Genomic DNA, 10,489 nt, shown 5'->3' on the forward strand with positions numbered 1-10,489 from the left:
GCGAAAGAGTGTTTCAAAAGACCCCTATGAGTATACGATCAAGGGAACAGTTCACCCTTCTTGTAATGCATTATAGCCCGAATTTTAATAAAAAGCATTACCTAGGTTTCTAACCCACTATGTTGTTATTTTTGTCAAGGTTACCTCTGTGTCACCTGATAATCCAATGAATGTTGACCCAAATAAGTAAAATTGGGGGGTGGGTTATGATGCATGCATTTGAACCCTTAAAAAGAGCGTGAAAAACTGTCTTTCAGTCAAATCAACTATTAAGTTTCACATAAGAATCATCCAATGTGCAGTTGTGTTGTGTTATGTAAATATCCTTGAGTGGATCTCTCACTTCATGTTTTTTGTCATGTTTTTTGACTTTTCTAGTGCTTTCAATACCATCAGGCCAACCCTCCTGGGTGATAAGTTAGCAGCGATGCAGGTGGATGCTTCTCTGGTGTCCTGGATTGTTGATTACCTGACAGGAAGACCACAATATGTACGTCTCCCACAGTGTGTGTCTGACAAGGTGATCAGCAACACAGGGGCACCACGGGGGACTGTCCTCTCCCCCTTCCTCTTCACCCTCTACACCACAGACTTCAGCCACTGCAGAGAGACCTGCCATCTTCAGAAGTTTTCTGATGACTCTGCAGTGGTTGGATGCATCAGCAGGGATGATGAGACAGAGTACCGGGCTGTGGTCGACTCCTTTGTCACGTGGTGTGAGCAGAATCATCTGCAGCTCAACGTGGCAAAGACCAAGGAACTGATCGTGGACTTCAGGAAGACCAGGAAACACTTGACCCCTGTTTCAATCCAGGGGGTCAGTGTTGACATTGTGGAGGACTATAAATACCTTGGAGTACACATTGACAATAAACTGGACTGGGCTAAAAACACCACAGCACTTTACAGGAAGGGCCAGAGTCGTCTCTATTTTTTGAGGCGACTGAGGTCCTTCAACATCTGCCAGAAAATGCTCAGGATTTTCTATGAGTCTGTTGTGGCCAGTGCGATCCTCTATGCTGTTGCATGCTGGGGGAGCAGGCTGAGGGTCGCAGATGCCAACAGACTTAATAAACTAATCCGTAAGGCCAGTAATGTTGTGGGGATGGAGCTGGACTCCCTCAAGGTGGTGTCGGAGAGGCGGCTGCTGTCCAAGATAAAGACAATGTTGGATAACACCTCCCACCCACTCCATGACATGCTGGTCAGTCACAGGAGCACGTTCAGTGAGAGACTGAGATTACCGAAAAGCACCACTGAACGACACAGGAAATCTTTCCTGCCTGTGGCCATCTCCCTGTACAACGCATCCACTTAACACACTGGTTACAGCTACAACTACACGTTTCTTTTCCAGCTATTTATTTATGAGTGACTTATGTATATATATGTATATATTGTACTATTCTTAGTTAGCGTATTGTCTGTCTTGTCTTAATGTTGGTTTATAATGGAGCACTGTAACAAAAAATAATTTCCCCCAGGGATTAATAAAGTATTCTGATTCTGATTCTTACTGTACAAAACTGCCACAGTCTGTTTATCTGAGACTGTATAACATGTATGCATGTAAGACTACAGTCTCATTTAAGTGATAACAGTGTGCAGAAGCCAGTGCAGCAACTTGCACTTTGTGGCTTCACACATCAAGCAGCTTCTCCTTTTAGTTGCATCTCATCTCATGAGACCACATGACACGGAACTTATTCTACATTTGCATTGGTGTGTGCTTCACATGCAAATATAATTCACATTTTATAATCAGAATACAATCATAAACAATAAAGCACATTAATAACAGACCAATTACACAAGTGCATTACTGCCTCCCTCCTTTCCCAATTCAGTTAAACACACAAGCACAAACTTTCCTCTAATATATAGTTTTTTATTCATTCTCCAAACATTTTGCAACCAATTGATATTCAAGACACTCACACACGCATTCAAAGTGCAGACATTAGACAACGACATTTACACAGCACTGTCTATAGAAGATAGGCAACATGAAGAGCAAAGGTGCTAAATATTGCACATTATGATCAGTTTAGGGAATCTTAACTTGTCAGACCACTCAGTTTGACTGGCAGATGAGCCTGGGCGTTTTTTGTGATAGCTGGTCCAAATGAAAAAACAAAACAACAAACAAACAAAAAACAAACAAACAAACAGCCAAGCAATCACGCATGCACACACCTCCGCCGACTTTGCCTGTGGCCAAGTCTGCCAGTTTTTGTCATAGGACTGATGTTAATTTCCAACCCTGACTGAGTAAAAGGTAGATGCAACTCTGTTGGAAGAGGAAAAAAACCCAACAACAACCAAAAAAAACCTAAACGAGGTAACAGTTGATAATGGCCAAACTGTACACATTCCAGGTGAATGTAGTGCATCCACAAATGCAGTTAGAAGAATTGATTGTTAATGTATCCTTTCACCAAAATAAAGGAAACAAAGGGGGTTGTCAGGAAACCAAATGTGCAAAACCTGCAAGTCTTGGTTTTGGATGAGAAAAAGGTTTCTATTGATGAGATAAAATAAAATATGGCCTATATAGCTGCAGAGTTATGGTTTCACATTTTCACAAATGTGAATTCTAACGCATCTAATTGCTTCACCGCTCAAGAGAAAAGTACTCTTTTTAAACTAAGCATAGGCCATGCCTGAGAATCACAGATTGTACCATCATAAAACACAAGTAAACATAACGAACCTGGAAAGCGAGGTGATAGGGAGGTATCTGACTGATCTTAAGACTTATTACTATGCTATAATAATAATATGAATGAGTTATTGCTTGGAAGCAGCCATTTTTCAGGCTAGCTTAGATATTTGTTCATACAGGAAATTACATACAATTACAAAAAGCCACACAAAGCCACTCTGTTTCACCAAGTGATAAATTAGCTTTCAATTTCAAAAACCACAAAGAACCCCCCCCCCCCCCCCCCCCCCCTTACTATCCAGCCTGTCTTAGGAGCAGTCAGTGAAGGTGGTCACCATGTTCCCCCTACGCTGCGTCACTGTCCTGCAGTGTTGCTTCCCTGAGCCCTGAAATCTGTTCTCAGTCCTGGAGCTGTGCGTGTGAAAGGAAAACATCTTCTCCAAGTCCTCAAACATATCATCAAATAGTCCTCCGCCAAAGCTGCCCTGCTGAAACTGCCTCCTGTGCCCATTCATGGCCTCTCGATGAGCCTGGAAGTGGCTGTCAAAGTGTCTCTTGTGGTGGGAATTAGAGTGGGAGTGAAAGTGGTGTTGGTGGTGTTGTTGTTGTTGTTGATGTTGACCAAAAGAGTCAAAGTCTTTGAAAATGTCATCAAAGTTGAATGACTTGAAGTGCTGGTTAAAGTCGTAGTCTCCTCCTCTCTGGCCCTCCCCTGATGAAGCACTATGTCCAAACTGGTCATACTCTTGCCTCTTCTTATCATCCGATAAGGTTTCATATGCTGGAGGACACAAATATATATATAAGATTAAATTCATTAGGAAATAAGTTACAAAAAGCACAGAATGGGGCGTGTAACCCTTTAGCCGTTACCATAGTGTGCAATTACGTCAACAAAAACAAGGAAAGGTGTGACTGCTGGGGCAGATCCTCCCCTTTAAGTCCACTCTAACATCAGAATCCTTAAAAACAAACTTTTAAGTAGCAACTACTTTGCTTTTAGGTCTCTAGATCAACTGTATGAGGACTCTTTCCCAACAATACAGACTGACATAATGTGTAACTTACCCTCTGCTATTTCTCTGAACTTGGCTTCAGCGTCTGGCCCCTTGTTTCGGTCAGGATGGTACTTCAGGGCCAGCTTGTGGAAGGCCTTCTTGATCTGCCGCTCGGTAGCATCTCTCGGCACCCCCAGTATGTCGTAGTAGTCCCTTTTGGCCAGAATGAACTCTGAGATGAGCAGAATATGCACTGCTAGCAGCAACGTCGACTGCGCTGTGGCCATACTGGTGGTTTAGACACCTTTCCGTCTGTGAGAACAGCATTTAGACAACTGTGTTAAAAACGTTTCACACAATTCTGAAACACTTCTGAAGCCTTAAAATGATAAAATTGTTACTGTTTTGTCAAACGATACAAGCAGTTATTAACTTTCGAGCGACTCTGAAGGCAGAAGGCGTCGCAAACAAGAAAAATGACAACTTTTACTGGAAAAGAGGAGAAACTAGTTTGACCTTTTAAAAGCTTGTAAATTATACCCTATAAAGAGCCACCGGCGGCAGCTAAGTTAAAGTAGCTAAGTTAAAACTGAGAGCTTACCTGTATACAAGGTAACAAACAGCCCGGGGATACTGGTGTTAATCGCCGGAGGTTCCAGCTCAGCTGATGTGAAACGAAAGCTAACAGTTGTTGTCTAGCTGCATTCCTGAGCCGTAACACCACGACTCGCAACGCCATTGGTGGGTTTCCGAACACAGTGATTCAGACCGTTGTGATTGGTGGAAAATATGCGCACGTGGAAGATTTAAGGCCAGGGCGGAACGTAGGTATAGGTAACGCAAGAAAATAATCTGCTTATCTTTTCCGCCTTTGCTTTTCTATTCAATTTTGACGTAATCGATTTAGCAGAATTAGAATACTTAAATAATCCGAGGGTTGGGGAAAACGGAAGCATTGAAAGTCAATAGTAAATTTAAATGAAAGATTTCAAAGATTAAAACGTCGATTGTACTTTATAGACAAATGCCGTAAGACCTATACAGGTTTTGCCATCGGTACATTTTTTATTTAGCGCGTGCGTTATTATTTTGTAGGTTTTTATTTAATACAAATAATGAAAATAATAATTTTATTTAAAAAAGTTATATCCTCATAGGGAATCTTAATTTCAATACAAATATTTCTAATAAGTGATGACGTGAAAGAGCCAGTAAAAAAGAAAAGAAATGCTCTACACGTCACTTCCGTTACGAGGGCTACAAGCCGGATATAATCATCTACGAGCTCGTTTGTGGGTTTTTTTTTTCTTTTTTTCTAATTGTATCCTCGAACGGGTCTCGCCGAGGTGTTTTCATGTAGTCTGACTACAGATATGCCACGCTACTGCGCTGTGAGAGTTTGCAGAAACCGTGGGGGGACTGCATCAAAACAAGACAACAAGAGAATCAGCTTCTACCCGTATGTTTTTGTTGTTTTAGTTAATCTGTAACGTGTTGCTTGGCTTAATTGGTGAAAGATGTCACTTGCAGGAGGAGCAAAAAGGATGTCACCTAAGTATATCATAGTGCTTGCTTGTAATGCCACGAGGGTAGTGTTGGGCTGATCCAAATCACACTCCAGTGCTTAGAGTTAAAGCTCTCTATTATCGGTCTATCTCTCAAAGGTTTCCTTTGCAAGACAAGTCCAGGCTTCAGAAATGGGTGAGCAACATGAAGAGGGAGCAGTGGACCCCTAGTCGACATCAGTATCTGTGCAGTGAGCACTTTACAGCGGACTGCTTCGATATTCGATGGGGAATCCGGTACCTGAAGAATACAGCCATCCCCACCATTTTTCCTTCTAGTGAAGATGTATGTATCTTGCAGCATTTAGAAAACATCAAGCTCAGAATACAATTTTAGCTTCTTAATAACTTCTTAAACTTTGAGTATAAAGCGTGGTCCTGTGGAGTTAAGCCTGTATTTATATATATATTTGTATATATTAGTACTATGTTATAACAGTGACTGCAAGGAAAAGAGGTAGTGAAGGCAGGTGAGTTTAAATACCTGGGGTCAACCAATCAAAGCAAGAGACAGGGTACAAGAGTGGTGACGAAGAGAGTGCAGGCAAGGATTTAAGCAGTTTCTTACCACGCGTTTGTTGCGCCAAAACTTGTTGATTTTCTGTTAATTCCCATTAATGAAGACCTTTTGTCTTTTATTCCAGGACGATGAGAAGAAAACGACAAACCTGAAAAGAAGCCTCAAGGCTAAAACCAACATTTCACTCGGTGATCCTGAGCTTGCAACATTTGACTCTCCTGCCAGTAAAAAAAGGCCACTCATTTTGAGCAAAACAGGCAGAAAGTCCCAGTCAGCAGTGATAAACAATATGTCTGGGGAGCGCACAGAGATGGTATTTGAACCTGCAGTGTTGGACTCTCATTTAGAACGTTCTGAGATACAGACTGCTGCTTGTGAGAAACCACTTGATGGTGAAACGGCAGCACAGTCTCCAAGCAGGGAACTCTGTTCTGAAGAGCAGGCCGAGTCCGCTGTGACTGTATTGTGCTGTGAGCCAGGTTCATTCTCTGATGCAGGGGCAAACATGGATGGAGATGCATTCCAGGCAGTGCTAGGTCAGGCTTTTAGCTTTGTCCCCATGGAACTGGTCAAGGACAAAACCACAGGCTGTTTTTTAGCAGAGAGTGGACTCACTGATGAAGAGAAGGTTTCTGTTTTTGAGCATTCGTACTGCAGACCGGATACTGACAAAGATGAGCTCTGGAGGAAGATCTTGAGTTTGCACGCAAAGATCTTAGAACTGGATCGCAGGGAGGAGAGCACAGTGGCTAAGATCCGTGCCCTGGAGAACGAGGTAGCCCTCTTGAAGAGGGATGGTGCTGTTTTTAAAGAGAAGCAGAAAGTTTAAAAGAGTGTATATCATCTGTGCTGGTCTGAATTTTTACAAGATGGAACGAGATGTTAATATATTCTTACAGTTAATTTGCTTTTGTAGACATGTTGCAAATGCTTTCATACAAACCTTACACAAAGCACACCAGAAGACGCTGCGCTTCAGTCATGTCTGCTAGATTCCTTAATGCTGACCTGAATTTATGCGTACACACATAATAAAGTCAGACCAGCCTCAGACCATGCATATCCTCAAAGGATAAAGCCATGGCTGTTTTAGACAATTTAAACACAATTTCTAACAAAATAATATAGCAAATACCTAAAAAAAAAGAAATGACAATAATAACAATGTAATATATATTCATGTATTCATTTACAGTTTTAAAAATGTATAAAACTATAACACAGAAATAAGTGTAATGCATTCTAATGAAGAAAACACAAAATATGTTTTACATAACACAAAAATGGGGATACCTTATCACACCTGTGATCATATCCCAGCTTTAAGTGGTTAAAATGGGGGACAGATAATAATAATAATAATAATAATAATAATAATAGTAAATAAGCATGGGATTGATGTGCTTTCATCATTGGTCCATTTATTGCGTCTTTAACATCAAACCTTTGTACTTCTGTCTGAACAGAAGCTTATATGATGTGGGTTTTTTCTCCTCTTTTTTAACCATTATGACTGCTGTGAACAGAATTCATGTTCAGTAAGCTCACAGCTTTCTCCACCATACACATCACCGTCTCTCCATGCATTCCTATATAGAGAAATGTGGGGTGGAACAATGTGGCACATGCCTGTTGGGTTATTATCAGTATAGTGATGAGGAAAACTGGCTGGTGTCCATGTTTGATTGAATGAATGAAAGAAGGCCATTGTGCCTCATTTTATCCAGCTCAGTGTTCTACAAAACAGTTCCCTGCTTCTGTTATTACACGCGTGTATCAGATCATCTTTAAGGTTCCACCTGCTGGAGCTGGATTACAGCTTCTCAGTGCTTTGTTACAGTGCATAATTATTATTATTATTATTACGGGATGCAGTGCAGAAGTTTTAGGAACCTTAGATGTGGTATCTGAATGGACCCAAATTCTGCAACATGACTGCAATCCAGAGACATAAAGAACAAGAGCCCTGCAGCAGATGCATCTGAGGTGCTGCAAAAGAGCTGGGGCAACTTCTCTGAGATGCTTGGAATGGCCTTTCTGCTGAGAAGCTTGAAAAACTGTGAAAGTTTTCCTGTTCTTGCTGTTTCAAAGTTGGCCACGCCAAAAATGCATTACTGCACTTTATATAAGTTTACTAAATAAAAACTATTATTTGCGAGAATGTTTAGTGCCTAAGACTTGTGCACAGTAATTTTCTACTCTATCTTGTGATCAGTTTTAACTTCCTAACTTATTAATGGTTATTTGACTGCTGCCCTGTGCAGCGTTGTTGCATTTCACTGTGTGGTCTGTCGGCAGCTTCCTTTGTTATACTCAGTTTGTTTGCTGTACAATGTCACTGTTATCACTTATGCATTTCATATGTTTTCTTTTAACAAGATTTAAATGGTTTACATTTAATGTACTGGTGTGCTGCTTAAGTGCTACATGTTAAAATTAAATTAGTCATTTAATTGTGTTTTTTTTAAAGACTGAATTAATATAAATAGAACTGGAAAAACTGCAATACCTTGATGTGCTGCTGGTAAATTCTCTCCATTTTAACTCTGTTGTATCAGTGCATTCATTCATTTTTTTAGTTTTTTTCTTCAAACATTTAGTCTGCAAAAAGAGTATTGAGTGAACATTGATGCAGGTGTATTGTGAAAATGACGGTGATCCAGCTTATGTAGCTCTCTTTGTGCTTCAGCTCCACCTGCTGGAGAAAGAAAATCACCATGCTGTTTTTACACAGCTGTTCCAACTGGCACCTATTTAAGCACAAATTGCTGTTGCCTTTATGCCTCTCAAACTGGAATTGAAATAATGCTGCTGTGCATTTTCAGTATTGGGATACTGCTATATATCTCAGAGATATCTCAGCTTTCTTCTTCTTTGGTGCACCACAGTAAAAAGTGTTTTAAGTCATTCTTACAGCCTGCTTTAGCCTAAACTAGTAAAAGTCTGAAGAGGTACTTCAAGCCAGGTGTTTTACTTTCATCCAGCCATCCATCGATCCATTATTTTAATACTTATCCAGATTCAGGTACCACGGGCAGCAGTCTAAGCAAAGACATTACCACCCAGGCATTCCCAGGTCAGTCTAGAGACACTGACGCATTCCCAAGTCAGTTTAGAGACACTTAGGCGTTCCCAAGTCAGTTTAGAGACACCCAGGCGTTCCCAGTCCAGTCTATAGACAGCTAGGCGTTACCAAGCCAGAAATGGCTCACCTAAGAGTCGTCCAGGAGGCATTCTAGTCAGATGCCTGAATCACCTAAGCTGTCTCCTTTCAATATGGAGGAGTAGTGGCTCTACTCTGAGCCCGTCCCAGGTGACCAAGCTCCTCATGCTGTCTTTAAGTGAGACTCCAGCCACCCTTTGGAGGAAGCACATTTCCAACACTCGTGCGCTTTCTCTTTATTTGAAAAACGAAAAACACTCAAAAAGAAACAAAGGCAGACAGACAGAGTTGTCTATAACTCTACAAAAGCTGTGCAAAAACAATAGTTACACATCTTTTGAGATATTATATATGTTATCAATATTCTTTTTTTAAACATCAGGATTATCCGCAGCCTCATGACAAGTGAACTTTGTCCACGCTGTTCTTTTGAGATTAAAATGATAAAAGATATATCTAAAACTTATATCTAAGTTTATTTGAACACTGACTTTTTAAGTGTCAGCAAACCTGTGTGTGAATCAAAATAATCATTTAAAAATGTCAGAGTCCCTTTGAAATGTGCAGGCCAATTGTTTTGTGTTTGACCTTATAATATCTGCTATGACTAGGGAGATTTTAAAGGTTGTGCCCATATCCTTCGCAGACCTTGGAAACTCAGCGTACAGATAGGAGTCTCTCATAGGTCCTGACTTTTTGCATTTGTGATTTAGATAAGCAACAACTAGACAAATAGGATAAGCTATTGCTTTTTGGCTGTCCTGCTCCTCAAACATCATCCTGTAAATTTGTTGTTGCTTAAAACAACCGTTTACTGTATGCCAAAATGACCTTCAAGCTACTGAAAAAAAAGTACTAAATACCATGTATCTTTGTCTTAAAAAGGTTAGGTTTTGATGCAGTGACTTGTGCTAAGAGCTACTGAAGTAGTCATGCATATGGCTTGGTGGTAGTTTCCCTGGTATAATCAAAAAACAGCTGACATATAGACTGAGGATAATAGAAAAGTGAGATTGAATAAGGATAGCAGTAGATTATTGCCCCAAAATTAATGAATATAGATGCCTTATTGTCAAATAGACCCCCCCCCCCCCAAAAAAAAAAAAAAAAAATCCTGCGAGCACAGTTTTTTTTCTGCCTATGTTTTAACAGAAGGGGTTCTTCAGTCTAAAAGTCATAAGTCTAAAAGTGTTTACTGTGAAACCATCCATATTGGAATGAGCAATAGTGCCATGTCGTGACCAGATCAGTAACATTACCTCAATTTGGAAAGATAATTTAAACCAAGCATTAATAAGAGCATGAGATAACACAACCTTAATGACTTAACAGAGATTCATCACATTGACTGAACCAAACATATTAAGTGAAAAAAATATTAACTGTAGAAAAAGAATTAATTGTTAAAGAACACAAAAAAAACATTTATTTGAAATTTATTTTGAGACATTTAAAGAGACATCACTTATGTCTCAGTCAAAGGGCGCGGGGGGGGGGGGGGGGGGGCTGTCAAGAAGCCATTCTTAATGAAGGGAAACAGAGACATAAGGCTGATGTTTGCCAAATTACACAAGAAGC

General features: G+C 40.3%; 2 protein-coding genes across 2 annotated transcripts; one reads left to right on the plus strand and one right to left on the minus strand.

Moving 5' to 3' along the window:
* Nucleotides 1–2,954: 2,954 nt before the first annotated feature.
* On the minus strand, nt 2,955–4,376 carry LOC146369152 (dnaJ homolog subfamily B member 9-like). The gene is made up of 3 exons (XM_084910379.1): nt 4,265–4,376; nt 3,734–3,975; nt 2,955–3,446 (listed from the first exon to the last, which is right to left on the minus strand). Exons 2-3 carry the CDS (start codon nt 3,948–3,950, stop codon nt 2,974–2,976), a joined length of 690 nt encoding a protein of 229 aa, XP_084766505.1. The 5' UTR covers nt 3,951–3,975; nt 4,265–4,376; the 3' UTR covers nt 2,955–2,973.
* Nucleotides 4,377–4,894: 518 nt separating this feature from the next.
* On the plus strand, nt 4,895–8,292 carry LOC146369153 (THAP domain-containing protein 5-like). The gene is made up of 3 exons (XM_084910209.1): nt 4,895–5,122; nt 5,328–5,514; nt 5,873–8,292. Exons 1-3 carry the CDS (start codon nt 5,037–5,039, stop codon nt 6,575–6,577), a joined length of 978 nt encoding a protein of 325 aa, XP_084766335.1. The 5' UTR covers nt 4,895–5,036; the 3' UTR covers nt 6,578–8,292.
* The last annotated feature ends 2,197 nt before the right edge of the window (nt 8,293–10,489 follow it).

This window comes from Perissodus microlepis, chromosome 17, assembly GCF_051167445.1.
Source record: "Perissodus microlepis isolate ML-2025 ecotype Zambia chromosome 17, ASM5116744v1, whole genome shotgun sequence".
NCBI classification, from domain to species: Eukaryota; Metazoa; Chordata; class Actinopteri; order Cichliformes; family Cichlidae; genus Perissodus; species Perissodus microlepis.